This window comes from Nematocida major (genome assembly GCF_021653875.1).
Source record: "Nematocida major strain JUm2507 chromosome Unknown 2393, whole genome shotgun sequence".
NCBI lineage: Eukaryota > Fungi > Microsporidia > Nematocida > Nematocida major.
In genome coordinates this window covers 106,194-120,210 of record NW_025952952.1, presented here as the reverse complement: position 1 = coordinate 120,210, position 14,017 = coordinate 106,194, and the positions used below count along the sequence as shown (strand labels likewise).

The window sequence follows — 14,017 nt, the reverse complement described above, 5'->3', positions numbered from 1 at the left end:
CAAAATATTTTTATTACCATGGAAGGATCCGTAAAGACAGTACCAAAACAGATGGAGTCAACATACGTTATGATAAAGCCAGACGGCATCAAAAGAAGGCTAGTTGGAGAGATCATTGGCAGAATAGAGAAGAAGGGATACAATGTAGCATACATGTGCACCGAGTTTGCAACAGAGGACCTCCTTAAGGAGCACTACAACGAGCTGGTGAACAAGCCTTTCTTCCCAAGCATAATAAAGTACATGACTAGCGGGCCTGTGCTAAAAATGATTGTGACCGGGCACGAGGTTGTGAAGGGCATGCGAAAGCTTCTGGGCGCCACAAACCCCAGAGAGGCTGACCTAGGCACAATCCGAGGGGACCTTGCAAACTGTGTTGGAAAAAACCTGTGCCACGCCTCTGACTCTGTCGAAAACGCAAAGAGAGAGATATCCATATGGATAGGCAAGGAGTCTCTGGAAAAAGACTTTCCAATGGACGACTACCAAATGATCTACGAGAAATAAACTAGCGCTATTTCTGCCATGTTTTCTTCCAGGCCGCATTTTTACTCGCCACTGGAAAGCTTCTTTTTGGTTGCTTATTCGTGCATTTTCCCTGTTTTTCTGTTATGTCCCGCCTTGCTGCGCATTGGTCTGTTTCAAGGTTGTTTAGACTGCGCGGTGATTATTGCCTGCCGGGCTATTGGTTGGCTGTTTTTGTGTGATTTCGGTTTTCTATATATACACGCTTGCGGACACAATATAATATGAACAAACTCATAGCAATAACAATAGCAATAGTACTCAACGCCATGCTCGCTGAATGCTTCCTAGACGCCATTACAGACAAAGTCTCCTCGGTGGCCAAAAAGACACGGGATGCAGGAATGAAGGTGGGAAAGGCCACGCCAGCTGGACAGGTTGGGGAGGCCGCGATTGATGCAGCAGAGGGCGTAGCCTCAGACGACAAAAAGGGCGCAGAAAAAGAGAAAGCCGCGCCCAAAAAGGACAAAACGCCAGAAGATGAGGCTGATGCCAAAAAGAAAGAGGGCGGCGCAGCCGGTGAGAAGGCCAAAGAAGCAAAGGATGCCGAAGCGAAAGACGGCAAGGCTGCCCCAAAGAAAGAAGACCCGAAAAAGAAGGAAGACCCGAAAAAGAAAGAAAGCCCGAAAAAGCCTGTTTCTGCGATAGATTCATAAAAATAAACAATAGACCGAATTCTTTATAAGTTATATCTTGCTTGGCACTGCAGGCCCACTATTGGCAAGAAAAAGCTGCATGGCACAGGAGTGCGCATAATTTTAAGATTCTACAAACTGGCTTTGGCGCAGCAGCGGCAGGCAGCGTAGCAGGGCTTTCGATTATAATGAAAGGCGCAGGCCAGAAGCAGCACTGGGCCATGTGCCCAAAGAGCGCTGCGCAAAGTGCAGACGGGCTCTGAATGCAGGCGCGCGCTGTGCAGCTATCTTCCGCACTGCTCTTTAAGCAGGAGCATGTATATAAGCACTCCCAGCGAGTTTCGGACTGTGTTCGAAATGCCTATGGTGTACCTGTCCAAGCTTATGTACCCTGTGCTAGAAGGAACCAGGTACAGGCTGGCCGCCATAAGTATGATGAATATGGGCTTGACCTGGTAAAGAACCATGGAGATAAGAACAAGGCATATGCACACAATGCTCAGTATGAGATAGTCCTTTGGATATCGGTTGGCATATATCCACTTGAACATGCTCACACAGCTGAATATTGATAGGTATATTGAGCTGTGCGAAATTGTAGAGAGAAGGCCCAGCACGCCTGTGGAGATAAAGGATATATTGACCTTCTCTATAATTGTGCAGAGCCGCGCATACGTGCCGATCGGCTTTTTGTTGTACTTGACCACAAGCGCTGTGTACTCTCGGTGGAAGTATGCAAACGGCGTGTTTCGGAATAGGCTTGCCAGATTTTTGTATACGTCCCCGTACAGTATCGACACGTCCGCGTTTTCCAGCAGCTCAGACGGCGGCGTTGGCGTGCACAAAAGCAGCGCCGCCACCTCCAGAGAAATAAGGGCAAACACGCAAAAAAAGGAAGAGAACAGAGGCGCAAACCACGGAAGAAACGCCAGAAGCAGGAAAACAAAACAGGACTGCATAGTTGTGAGAATGCCCAGCAGGGAAACCGACATTTCCCGAAACGAGACCAGAGAAAGGTTGCTTGTGTATATTTCGGCAACCGTCTGCGAGTACGACTGGGAGAACCCGATGAAAAAAGCCCTCACATTTCCCTCGGGCATAAAAAAAAGAAGCATTGAGAGAACTGTCGACACAAGCAGCTTCATTTTTGAGTTTCTTCCGGGAATCGCCAGAAAAGACAGCACCCCCGCTATTAGAGAGATAAGAACCTGCGTAGGGTCCGACATTATGCACGAAAGAATAACAGGGTACGAGCCGCAGAAGACAACAGCGAGTATCGACACGTTGATAGGCGCAGGAATTACTTCATTTGACTGCATTTGTTTATGCTGCGTATCGGACTATTTGGAAATGGTTTGAAAAGGCGATCTGTAACAATGCGTGAAACACAAAACGCGCTGCTGGCACGCCAAGCCTTTTTCTTGCGGGCCTCTTCCCCAGGCAGCACAGGCGCCGAGGCCCACAATGCGCCAAGCTTGCAAAGGGTGCATTCGTAACCCGAATTCAGTTTCTAGTGCAAATTTACTTAATATGTGGGTCGCCATAGTGTAGTGGTTATCACGCATCCTTTACACGGATGAGGTCCCCGGTTCGATCCCGGGTGGCGACACTTTTTGGGCCAGCTTCTTCTCTATTTCAGCTGCTTCTGCCTCTGTTTTCAGCTTGATGCACCCGGTGTATATTTTGTTTTTCTCTTCCAGCCCTGTGAATACCATTGTGTTGTGCGATATTTTTATGTGCGAAGGGTCTATGATGCGCAGATTGAGGATTATGCGAGTGTTGTCCAGCACAAAAAGAATCTGGATTTCCCGGCCGTCCAGCGGCTTTCCCTGGACCTGCCCAGGGGATATCTCTACCCACGCGCTTTCTTGCTTCCGGTACAGAACACCTGCAGCAGAAAACAGGAAAGACTGTGCAGGAGGCATCTTTGGCGGCGCCTCCCTTTTGGGCTCTGGCGGCGCCAGCTCTATTTCCTGCGCGCGCATGACCTTTTTCTCCTTTTGCACATTGTCTAGAAAGGATTTGGCCTTCTTCATTTTGTTCAGCAAGGAGTCCTCTCCACTCTGCCCATTCATAAAAAAGCAAAGAATATTTTCTTATATAGGGGGCTGCCAGCAGACCCCTCTCTATGGCCTATAGTGCAGCAGTGCTTCTGGATGCGTTTTTGCGCGCTCAGAAGTGTACGTCTGCTGCTGCCACTGTGCACGCAGACGCGCCAAAATGATCACAGAGGGTCTTGCCAAATGGCAAAGAAAAGCCCAGAGCATGCGCTCGCTGGATGTACACAGCACGCAATTATGGCCAGCCTCCTGCCTGCATGCGCGCTTTTGTGGCATTTTTCGGGTGTTATGCGCTCTTTTGCGCAGAAAGAGTGCCATAAACGGAGAGCGAGCCCCATGCCCCCATACTCCAGGGCCTCCTAGCGGCCTGTGGCGCCTTTTGCTGGTGTTTTGAAACTTTCTGGCTTCTGTGCATGCATGCGCTTTTAAACTCTCTGAAAAAAGATAAAAGATATCGCTTCTGTGAAATCCAGAAGTTTTATTTTCGCCGGGCAGGCATGTAGGATCGGAAGAGCACAAAAGCGTGCGGGCTCCCGAATAGCCTGGACTCTGTAAGATTGCACATGCACGCGCTCATTGGTTTTTCTTGCGCATCAGGCTTATAGAGCCTAACGCATCGACTACGCGCATTTCTTTCTGTGCTGGCGGGAGCTCAGGGCCCTGCGCAGCTGCAGCGCCGAGGGCCCAGATTTGGCACTTTCAGAAAGTGTGCAAGCCCCAGCGCATGCAGGCAAGAGCCCGAGCGCTTTGCTTATGCAGAAGCGCGCGCACGGCGTCTTTTTATTTAATTTTTTCGAGTCTACGCATGCCAGAAATAGAAGAAACCAGCGCCCAAGGGGCAGAAGGTCGCCCAGTGACAGATCCAGAGGGGGCACATGCCTCGGCAAAAATAGTGAGCGACCTCAGAGATATTTTCAAAAGGGCGGGAGAGCACTCTCCGGTTGGAAGAATGCAGGTGAGATATGAGCACCCAGTTCTTGTTCTAAGCATGCGGCAAAGCACAGCCCTGGAGAAAGAACAGGAGAGGAAGAGAGAACGGAAAAAAAGAGCGCAAAGAAGGCTGAAGGAAGGCGCAGAGGACTTTGAGCAGGCGGGAAAGCACGGCTGTGCAGCCTCTGGCGAGGAGGCTCTGCGCCCTAGCGAGGGCGTGCAAGCAGCGGAGAGTGCGCCGACAAAAACCGCACAGATATATTGCAGCCCGGAATACTATCAGGGGCTCAAAAAAAACGGCGAGAAGGGCCTGCTGTTTCAGATAGGAAGGGTGCTGGACATTCCAGGGATAGAAGACCTGACGATTCTGCCAGACATCCACATGGGAAAGGTCTTTCCTGTGGGGATGGCGTGCAACTTCAATGCGCGCGACCCCAGGTGTGTGGTTGTTCCAGAGCTGATCGGGTTTGACGTGAACTGCGGGGTGCGCATATGGCGCACCAACATCAAAAGGTCGTGGCTTACCCCGAAAATAGTCAAGAAGATCATCGACTTGGCGGAGCTTCGCATAGGAATCAACAACCGAAGAAAGGCGTCAGACATGGACGCCAAGCAGGTTATTATGAAGGGCCTCCCATATCTGATAGAAAGGGGAATAGCCACGGAAAGGGACGCATGCGAAACGGAGTCTGGCGGGGCGCTGCCAGTCTACGAGTCTGCCAGCATTCTCAGCGCCCGGGTCCTCTCCAAGGTTTTGTCCCAGATGGGAACGCTCGGGGAGGGAAACCACTACGCAGAGATCCAGTCGGTCACTGAAGTATTTGACAAGAAAACAGCAGACATGCTGAATCTTTCGCTTGGAGACGTGTGCGTGTCGGTGCACACAGGGAGCCGCGGCGTTGGCAGCGTAGCAGTCAGCGATTTTCTGGGCGAGTATATAAAGAAGAACGGGCTTGACCCGCACGACACTGTCAGCATGCCAGCCAGCTCCGAAGATGCCCGGGAGTACTTCAACCTGGTGAACGGATGCAGCAACTTTGCGTTCTGCAACAGGACTGTTATTGGGCATGAAATATTTGGGATACTGCACGAGTGCCTCTCGGACAAAATGGAAATTCCACTGATAATGGAAGTGGTCAGCGACTCTGCGCATAACATGATGCGAAGAGAGGGCGCTGGCGGCGAGTCGCTGCGGGTGCGCAAAGGAAGCACCCGGATTCTTCCATACAACACGCGAGAGAGAGACCGCGGCAGCGTGTGCGTTGTGTCGGTGGGCGGGTCTATGACCACGGGAAGCTACATACTGAAGGCGGGGAAGCACGCGGAAAAAGCAGGGTATGCAACGTGCCATGGGTCCGGCAGGGTCCTGTCGCGCGCAGAGTGCAGGAGCACAATCAGCCAAGAGGAGGCAGAGAAGACCATCAGCGACGCCGACGTCCAGATAAAGGCGAAGAAAATCAGCATGGTGGAGGAGAGCAGCCGAGCATACAAGTGCATTGACAAAGTTGTAGATTACTGCGAAGAGTCGGGAATATCGCAGAAGGTGTGCAGGCTGTGCCCCTTCGCCACTATGAAGGGATAGGACCGCACGTTGTGCCCACAAACAATCCCTTCTGAGTGCGCAGAGCCCTGCTGCACTGCCTGCGCGCTGCTTTCTGAAGAAGGCCAAATCCCGAATTCAAACTAAAGTTCCTTTATTGCTTTTGCTGCCAGCGCCAGCCCATCCCTGCACGCAGGCTGCTGATTCGTGCTGCACTCTCTCCAGCTGGGCTCAAAAGTAAATGCATGTTTTGTGGTTTTTCAAGCTTTCAGAGCGGGTTGCTCAGTTTATAGCGCCAGAATGCGCTCCGGGCGCTTTTCTTTCCCGCCTGGCCGCAGGCAGGCTGCAAGAGCTAGGCATCGCCTTGCTGGCTCTCAAATAGCTCAAAGTATCTTTCGTACTCGGCCTCGCTCATCCGCTCCTTGTCCTGCTCGGTTATGTCTCTGAACAGCTTCTTCACGCCCTCCACCTCCAGCATCATGTCTTCGCTTGCCTGCAGATCCTCCTCTTTTTTGCCCTGCTCTTCTGTTATTTCTATTTCCATGGGAGCCTCCTGCTCCTTCTCCTCCACCTCCTGCTGGATTTCCGTCACAAGAGCCTCCGTGTACGGCTTGGCAGGCGCAGCGCTTCTCTGCGGCAGGATTATTTTGCCCCGCATCATCTCGGGAATGCCCAGAGTGTCTATCTCCTTCAGCTGCCGTATGACAGGAGAAATCTCCTCCATCATCAGCGAAAAGGTGTTGGAAATGGCGTCCTTTTCCTCAAAGGAGCTTTCTTTCTTCTCCGCCAGCTCGCCCTGGCACTCAGGGCACTTGAACGTAAAGTCCTCCATACAGAGAAACGACTGCGCGTCAAGCATCGAGTACGACACGCCGCACGCCAGACACCCGAGGCCCAGAGTGCTCTCCTTGTTCCGCATCTTCTTCTCAAGCCTCTGCGTCATGATGTACATCTTGTACTTGATCACATCCCGGATCCCCCGAAAGTCCAAAAAGAACTTGGTTTTTGTTTCCTGCCTGCCGTCTTCCTTCATGTCGCTGATCGTCTCAGAGGAAAGGAGCTTGTCGTCCCGCAGCCGGACAGCCATCCGGTTGAACTCCCTCGGAAGAAGCTTCATTTTGTCGGCCAAATCCTCCTCGTCCAAGACCAAATGCGCCAGCATAATGTCCATGATAACAGCATGGCAGGGCTCGTAGAACATTCGAACAACTCTTTTTATAAGCTCTTCCATGGGCACTCTCACTGCATCCATTCGATTTTTTTTCAAAAACCCAAGCAACAATATACACATTTGCACACGCGCAGAGCAGGGCCGGAGCGGACACAGGCCGTGCCAGGACAGAGAGCGCGCCTTCTGCGCCCGCACGTGCAGCATCTCGCAGAGCCCACGGAGGCGCTGCTCTGCGCGCCCACCTGTGAACAGGGAAGGGGCCCCCGTATGTGCGAGGGGGACTAGCTCAGTGGTAGAGTGTCCGCTTTGCATGCGGAAGGTCGGGGGTTCGATCCCCTCGTTCTCCATTTTTCCTGTTTTTTTGTGCCGCCCTGGTCATATGGAAAATTCTAAGAAGAGCGCAGAAATGCACGCAGACGCGGCAAACATACAGGAAACCGAGGAAGAGCAGATAAGAAGAAGAAGGGAGGAGTACAACGAAATATACGAAAAGGACGACATTTTGTTTTCTGCCACTGCGATTCTATACAGGTACCAGCTTGAAACAAGCTCGTGGGTTGGCCGTGGAAAGGGAAAGCTTCGGGTCTCGCTTGAGCCAACAGGGGGAAAGCATAGAATAACGCAGATTCGGGAGAAGATTTTCAAGCTAGGGTGCAACCACTACATTGAGCCAAACACGACCCTGTCAAAATACCCGCTTGCCGAGCACGCGTGGATCTGGACAACCTTTGGGGACGACTGCGGAGACGGCTTGGACAAAGCCCAGAAGTTTCTGGCCCGCTTTTCGTCAGCGGATGACGCAGAAAAGTTCAACGCGGCGGTAGAGGCCGGGAAGGGCGCGCCCGCAAAGAAAGAGAGCCTGAAGAAGGACGAAAGTTCTGAGCCTGCAAAGGAGGACGAAAAGCCTGCAAAGGAGGAGAGCCCAAAGGAGGAGGCTGAGAAGGAAAGCACTCTTGAGGAGAAAGCAGCCGACAAAACAGAGACTGCGCACGAGCCTGAGAAGAAGGCGGAAGTCCTAGAAAAGGATACAGGTAAGAGCGAGCCTTCGAAATAGCTGTGCTTTTCCAAGTTCATCGTCAATCACTAAATAAATAGCTGGCTATTAACAGGGAGTTGGGCGCTAAGCCGGATAGAGAAAATGTGCTGCGGCACAAAGTTGTTTCTACTTCTGCCCGAGACTGCTGTAAGCGTGCGCTGAAAACACACAGCCTGGCAACCCAAGAAAAAGAAAGAGCCCGCGCTGGAGGCTGTTTTTGGCACGCAGAAAACTGCAAGCCCGTAGGAGCAGGCCCTCGCATGCTGCTGGCGGCGTGGCCTGGCTCCTTGCAGGGCCGCCTTCTTTGTGAAGCTGCACTGTTTGTTTTTCCCAAGGACGGAGTGAAACTTGGTTTGACTGTGAAACCTTGCTTATATAGTTTGCATGTTGTGTTGCTCATGCGCACGCTCAAAGAGAAGTTGTCCCAGTCGTTTTTGCACTTAAAAGCATCGCTCGAGGAAGACAAGCGCCTTGCGCTCACGCAGAAGGCCAGCTCGGACATGCAGAGTGCTTTGAAAAAAATGGAGGAGATGGCCCAGACCAAGGAAGACGTGCAGGAGGCGCTGAAGAAGCAGGAGCAGAGCGGGAAGGATCTGAAAGAGATAAAGCAGGGCATCGAGGACTTGCTGAAAATGGTCAAGCCGCACAAGAAGTCTCTAAAAAAGATACGGAAAGAGCAGGAAAAACAGAACAAATGGTATCTGGAGAAGATGCGGCTGACGCTGTCCAGCTCCAGCAGCTCAGACGAGGGAGATCTGCCCCTGCCCCCTGCGCCTAAGACAAGCACCCCGCAGAAGGATGCACTGCTTGCAGAGCTTGCTCCTGCAGGAAGAAACCGCGACGTTTTTTCTGAGTTCTCCCTCCGCAGAGGAGATGGCACAGGCACCAGGAAGCGAGAAATCCTGCACGCGTCCAGCGAAGAGGAGACGAGCAATGAAAGAGAGGAAGAGGTGTGGAAAGAAAAGGCCAGCCCGGCTGCACCACTGCGGGCAGTATACCCCCAAAGGCCCGCAGGGAGCAGCACGAAAGAGGCTGAGCAGAGCAGAAGCGCAAGCCTGGCAAAAGAGCTGAAGGAGCGCCTGGTGCTCAATCTGACCCCAGACATAAGGAAGACCGTTCCTGAGAAGAGCAAAAAGGAAGCAGAAAGGCCCAAGAAGCCGGCGGCGCGGGAAAGTAAGGCCATTCCAACCGCGGCGAAGATAACTCCCGTTGTCATTGGGGGAAAGATCCGGGCCATAAAAGAGAGCCCGCTCGAGAGCAAAGAGCCAGAAGCGCAAAAGGACAGTTCCTGCGAAACCTCGTCCTCTGACCTCACTGCATACACAGACCCTCCTGCCAAAGGGTTTACGTTCAGCAATCCAGAGATGGAAAAGGTTGAGGATAAGCTGGAGTTTATCAAAAAGCAAGGGACAATTGAGGACGATGCCCGCTTGTACGGTATGCTTACAACCACAATTGAGAAAATGAAAGAAAGAAAAGACTTTGAGGCCATTAAAATGTCAATGCAAATGGACATTGCCAGAAAGTACATAAAAGACTTCATAGACCTTCGAGTGGCCCTGCAAAACACACAGCCACTTGACTCCGAGCAAGACCGAAGAAACAGGCGAAAGAAAATGCGCGCTTCTCTTCCAAAAAGCTAGGATGATGCGCTCCAGCGCCGCGGCTTATAATCACATAAGCAGGCGTGCTTCTGCGCGTTTCCCTGCTGCCGGCCAGCTAGAACGTGCAAACTATGCCCTTTACAGGGCCAGAGCAAGGCCTGCGCAAAGCACTGCCAGTCTTTTCAGATATGCGCTCGGCTTTCTGTCCCAATCCAGCCAAAGCGCCGCCGCGCCTATGAACGCGCCACGCCTTCGGCATATGCCATGCCTAAAATAAAGCACATCCATTTCTAGTTTTGCGCCTTTATGCATGTTTTTTTCGCCTGTCTAGGCGCCAGCGCTTTTATGGGCCATGCATTTCCTTGCTTAGTGCACAATATGCCTATAAAGCTCGTGTTCTAGAAAAGAAAAGCTCTTTATTTTTGGCCCAATTCAATTATTCTGGCTGTGCACTGTTTTGACAGCTAGCCCGTTTTTCACAAATAGGCAGTGCTTACAAGAAAATGATTTTTCAGTCTTTCTGATGCCAGCTTTTATGAAACACAAGCCTGCATAACATTGGCTGGCTATCGGTGCGCCCCCTTCCCACCCACATGACTATAGAACTGCTGCGAGCCTATTCGTGCCTCTGTATAAAAGACAGCTCTGCCTAAGATGATCCATACTTGGACAGTGTTTTGAGAAAACCGTTTTTTGTTTCCTCTAGCGCGCGGCTTTTCAGATGCCACATTAGGTCCAAACAGCCGTTCTCGGGATGGCCGCCCTTTTTGTCTTTAAGCTGTTCCCTTAGCGCAGTATATGCACTCTCTAGTCTGTGCGCATCTACGTATAGCTTTTTGAACGTTTCTTTTCGCTTTTGCACGCAGCTACTGGCGATGGCTGAGAGATGCATGTTGAGCTTGCAAGCAATGTGTATGTCTTTTTCCGAGTGCTTGCATACAATCGCGTGTATTCGGTCTTTGACGCCCGCATCTTTGCCTTTTGCATCCGCCGGGGTGCAAGAAAACAACTCAGCTGCAGCTGTTATTTGTAAAAGCTGGAGCTTATGGGATTTTAGACGCTTTCTGATCCAAGCATCGTAGACCAAAACGCTTAGGTTTTCCTTGGCCGAAGAAAGCTTTAAATCTGCGAGCGCTTCACACTCAATGCAGAGCTTCTTGCTCCGCTCTAGAATGCTCTGTAGGATGTGCAGTGTTTGCATGCACTCTATCACTTGTATGTTTTCAAGAATTTCGTGTGCTTTTTCCACGGCCGAATCCAAGCAAGAAAGCGTCTGAAAGAGTTTGCCAGTCTTTACTGGGCTGCTTATGATTTTTCTCGCCACCCTATCGGGAATATCCCCCAGTGCGTGTAGCGTCTCTCTTTCTATTTCTTCCAGATAGATCTCTTTTGCTTTTTCTTTGGCCACTGCTTCTGCCTCATTCTTCATCGCAATGGCATGCGTTATTTCCATGCTTGTCTCTTTTTCTTTTGTGCTGCATATCTCTGAAACGGCAAAAAGAATTGCCGCCACTATGTGTGCTATTTTTGCAGCTCCATCTTTCCTCATTGAATTTTTTATAAAATTGATATTGTCTTTTATTACTAGGGCTTATTAATGTGTTTGGCTCTTTCCTATTACAGATGTTGATATTCTGAAAGCATGAATGCCCGTAATTTAATATTGTAGAGCGACAGCATATTTACACTGCACAGACCAAACAGTGCGCAGAGTGCAGCCAAAATTACGAGTAATTGGCCCGGTTGAATTTTAATAAACCCCGCAGATCTCAGACAATATACTCCTGCATTGTCGCGCGTGCTTCAAACTTCGCTGTTTTGTGCTTGGGCTTGGGCTTTGGCCGAGTCGGGCTGCTTTTTGCTTTCCCCTGCATTCGGGCGCTTCTGAGCCTTTGCACGCGGCTTGGCACTAGCCTGCATGGAGAGGGAAATAATGTGGATGCATGAGGCGGCGGGCCAATGCTGTACACGCGCTAGTCTTGCGGGTGCTTTCTAGGTTAACCTGCAGTCTTTACACGTGCACACAGTGCAGAAGCGCTTTCTGCAGCGCTTGCTGTCCTGTGCCCATTGGGCATGCGCCTGTCTATATAGAAGCATGCTGCTTTGTGCATCTGAAAACTCTATTTGCAGAGTGTTCGGGTGAAAAGCTTGTTTTCTGTGGTTGCGCATGTTTTCTAGTGCGATTTTTGTCTAGCATATATTTTGCAAAGTCTACTATTGTTTTTGTGTGTCTGCAATGCGCTGTAAGCTTTAAAGTTTTTTCTGCAGAGGCAGCTCGGCACATGGAGTCCCTCTTGGGATAATGCCTGAAAGAAGACCCTAAATGGACGGGTGGGCCATAAAAGCACGGCTGAATGCGAAGAAAAGGAAGCTTACTGGAACGTAAAGAGAAGAAAGACAAGCAAGGTCTGCCTTGGCGTATAAAGCCGCGGCTTTCTCCGCAGAGTCCTTTGTTTGCAAGAGCTGTCGGCTCTGTTCAGTGTTGCAGAAAAGAAAGAAAGGCCTGGGCACATTGGCCAATATAATCACGATATGGGCGATATGACGCCATGGCAGAAAAACAAAAATAGAGACCGATTTCTGCGTGCTGAAAGCACAGCTATTTGTGGCTAGATATTGCTAAAGTGCAGAATGCCTTCCCAAATAGTTGCAGCACACAGCAAAACCGCGGGTGGGTTTGCGCTAAAGTGCAGGCAGTGTCGTTAATATTGTTTACTAAAACGTGTCAAAACAACCTTTAGGCATCAAAGCCTGTCATGGGCATCCATGCTTTCAGCACACAGTGTGGAAATCTCTTATGCTTATACATAGTTACTCGTGATCAGACATTATTTAGCATTTAGAAAGACACAAGAAACGAATTTTAGAATTAAGATAGGACAAATTGAATTCAGGGTATTTAAGCAGGTCAAAAATGAATGAAGGGTGTTGCATGCTGAAAGCATAGTTACTCCTAGATTGGCAGCTGTGACACTGGAAGTGCTATGTGGGAAATTGCTTTTTATTGTTTCTTGACCTGCTTAAGTATACTAAATCCTAATTTACTCTTTTAGATAAACTAGAAAGATATTTATCCATTATCTGAACTAAACAACACCCAAGTACGAGCAACGGTGTTTTCAACATACAGCATCGGCTATTGCTTACATGGGCCTAATTAAGGAGTTTCATATCTTAGGCGTCAACGGATATATTAAATAATGTCTATTTAAGCAGGTAGAAAAATAATAAATACCAATGTTTCACATGACTACTTTCTGCATTACAACTCAACTAAAACACAAACACAAACATAGATTTATGTAGATAGTGCTGTAAAAACAACAAGAATATCAGGATGCGCGCGCACAGGATTTTTTTTATGGTCTATATCTTGCTTCTTATACAGATAGCAAGCATGCACAGGCCGCTTGTGAGAGCTAGCCTTTCTCTGCACGGGGTGGCAATAAACAGCTTTATGCCAATTAGGAACAGGATCCAAATTACCGTATTTATACCTACAGAGGTCGAAGAAATGTACAAGCATATAGGAATAGAAATAATAACGAAAGTGGCTTTAATATTTAAAATAGTTGAAAAGGGAATCAACAAAAAGCTCAAAGACATGAAAAGCGAAAAGTTTTTCCATCTAGAGCCGAGCTTTAGAGAGCCAAGCTTAGACGCAAAGCTGAAAGTATGCCCAGAAACCATCCCGCAGATGTCAATGTTTATGTCTGAAGTGTATGAGATTTCTGGCGGCGCCCATTCATTTATCTATATTACGCCGTGCCCTCTGCCTTTGCTGAGAAAAAAAATAGCCAGCCTAAGGCAAGAAGACTTCTACATGACACAGGCTATTAATGGCACGCACAGGACAATGAATGTTGTGTCAGCCGAGTTGGACCCCAGGCATTTGATAAAATGCATGTCCAGAGCAATTCTAAAAGCTTGCGACTTGAAAAACATAGAGCCTCTTACTTTGCTATCTTCTATAGATGAATTCCACGGAGTATCCTTTGGGGTAGACGTGCAAAAGGAAACAATCCAGGAGTTACTTTATAAGGAATATGTAGAGATCTAAATAGTTATTAAAAGGCCAGAATGTGTTTATTTATCTCTTTTTGTATGCGTGCCATGCTGGCCAAGAAAGCATTCAATTGCACAGAGCGGCAACAGCATAAGCCTTTACATTATGCGAGCATAGGCGAATATAAAGGCCTGCCCTACTTTCTTCCAGCGCAACCTTCTGATGCTCCGTCCTCTGGAGCGTTTTGAAGCTCCTTATTCAAAGGGGCGTGGGAGCCATCTGCGCGCTTTTCGGCCTTCATAAGCTTCTCGCATAGCGTGGTGTTCTGGCTGTTGAATCGTGTGTTCAAAAAATGCGAAGCGTTTAGAGTTTTCTCCAAGACTTTGACAAGATCGCTGACCTTTGGAGGCGCTCTTGCGGCTTCTCTGTCTTCAAATGCCTGTATATGGTTTTCTGCCTTGTCTTGTCTCTCCATTTACAAAAACAAAGGAAGAATTATCTTTCAATGTT

At 49.4% G+C, this 14,017-nt stretch overlaps 11 protein-coding genes across 11 annotated transcripts; 6 read left to right on the top strand and 5 right to left on the bottom strand.

Moving 5' to 3' along the window:
• Positions 1 to 18: 18 nt before the first annotated feature.
• Positions 19 to 507, top strand: NEMAJ01_0930 (nucleoside-diphosphate kinase; the record flags this gene model as incomplete). The annotated part of the gene is made up of 1 exon (XM_047914768.1): positions 19 to 507. One exon carries the CDS (start codon positions 19 to 21, stop codon positions 505 to 507), a length of 489 nt encoding a protein of 162 aa, XP_047770725.1.
• Positions 508 to 749: 242 nt separating this feature from the next.
• Positions 750 to 1,181, top strand: NEMAJ01_0929 (uncharacterized protein; the record flags this gene model as incomplete). The annotated part of the gene is made up of 1 exon (XM_047914767.1): positions 750 to 1,181. The coding sequence occupies one exon, from the start codon at positions 750 to 752 to the stop codon at positions 1,179 to 1,181; it is 432 nt and encodes a 143-aa protein (XP_047770724.1).
• A 263-nt stretch (positions 1,182 to 1,444) lies between these two features.
• Positions 1,445 to 2,479, bottom strand: NEMAJ01_0928 (uncharacterized protein; the record flags this gene model as incomplete). Its single annotated transcript, XM_047914766.1, has 1 exon — positions 1,445 to 2,479. The coding sequence occupies one exon, from the start codon at positions 2,477 to 2,479 to the stop codon at positions 1,445 to 1,447; it is 1,035 nt and encodes a 344-aa protein (XP_047770723.1).
• Positions 2,480 to 2,728: 249 nt separating this feature from the next.
• On the bottom strand, positions 2,729 to 3,235 carry NEMAJ01_0927 (uncharacterized protein; the record flags this gene model as incomplete). The annotated part of the gene is made up of 1 exon (XM_047914765.1): positions 2,729 to 3,235. One exon carries the CDS (start codon positions 3,233 to 3,235, stop codon positions 2,729 to 2,731), a length of 507 nt encoding a protein of 168 aa, XP_047770722.1.
• A 790-nt stretch (positions 3,236 to 4,025) lies between these two features.
• Positions 4,026 to 5,732, top strand: NEMAJ01_0926 (tRNA-splicing ligase RtcB (3'-phosphate/5'-hydroxy nucleic acid ligase); the record flags this gene model as incomplete). The annotated part of the gene is made up of 1 exon (XM_047914764.1): positions 4,026 to 5,732. One exon carries the CDS (start codon positions 4,026 to 4,028, stop codon positions 5,730 to 5,732), a length of 1,707 nt encoding a protein of 568 aa, XP_047770721.1.
• A 310-nt stretch (positions 5,733 to 6,042) lies between these two features.
• On the bottom strand, positions 6,043 to 6,942 carry NEMAJ01_0925 (transcription initiation factor TFIIE subunit alpha; the record flags this gene model as incomplete). Its single annotated transcript, XM_047914763.1, has 1 exon — positions 6,043 to 6,942. The coding sequence occupies one exon, from the start codon at positions 6,940 to 6,942 to the stop codon at positions 6,043 to 6,045; it is 900 nt and encodes a 299-aa protein (XP_047770720.1).
• A 298-nt stretch (positions 6,943 to 7,240) lies between these two features.
• Positions 7,241 to 7,915, top strand: NEMAJ01_0924 (uncharacterized protein; the record flags this gene model as incomplete). Its single annotated transcript, XM_047914762.1, has 1 exon — positions 7,241 to 7,915. One exon carries the CDS (start codon positions 7,241 to 7,243, stop codon positions 7,913 to 7,915), a length of 675 nt encoding a protein of 224 aa, XP_047770719.1.
• A 380-nt stretch (positions 7,916 to 8,295) lies between these two features.
• On the top strand, positions 8,296 to 9,540 carry NEMAJ01_0923 (uncharacterized protein; the record flags this gene model as incomplete). The annotated part of the gene is made up of 1 exon (XM_047914761.1): positions 8,296 to 9,540. One exon carries the CDS (start codon positions 8,296 to 8,298, stop codon positions 9,538 to 9,540), a length of 1,245 nt encoding a protein of 414 aa, XP_047770718.1.
• Positions 9,541 to 10,150: 610 nt separating this feature from the next.
• NEMAJ01_0922 (uncharacterized protein) lies at positions 10,151 to 11,050 on the bottom strand (the record flags this gene model as incomplete). Its single annotated transcript, XM_047914760.1, has 1 exon — positions 10,151 to 11,050. The coding sequence occupies one exon, from the start codon at positions 11,048 to 11,050 to the stop codon at positions 10,151 to 10,153; it is 900 nt and encodes a 299-aa protein (XP_047770717.1).
• A 1,812-nt stretch (positions 11,051 to 12,862) lies between these two features.
• NEMAJ01_0921 (uncharacterized protein) lies at positions 12,863 to 13,561 on the top strand (the record flags this gene model as incomplete). The annotated part of the gene is made up of 1 exon (XM_047914759.1): positions 12,863 to 13,561. One exon carries the CDS (start codon positions 12,863 to 12,865, stop codon positions 13,559 to 13,561), a length of 699 nt encoding a protein of 232 aa, XP_047770716.1.
• Positions 13,562 to 13,703: 142 nt separating this feature from the next.
• NEMAJ01_0860 (uncharacterized protein) lies at positions 13,704 to 13,982 on the bottom strand (the record flags this gene model as incomplete). Its single annotated transcript, XM_047914698.1, has 1 exon — positions 13,704 to 13,982. One exon carries the CDS (start codon positions 13,980 to 13,982, stop codon positions 13,704 to 13,706), a length of 279 nt encoding a protein of 92 aa, XP_047770655.1.
• Between the last annotated feature and the right edge of the window lie 35 nt (positions 13,983 to 14,017).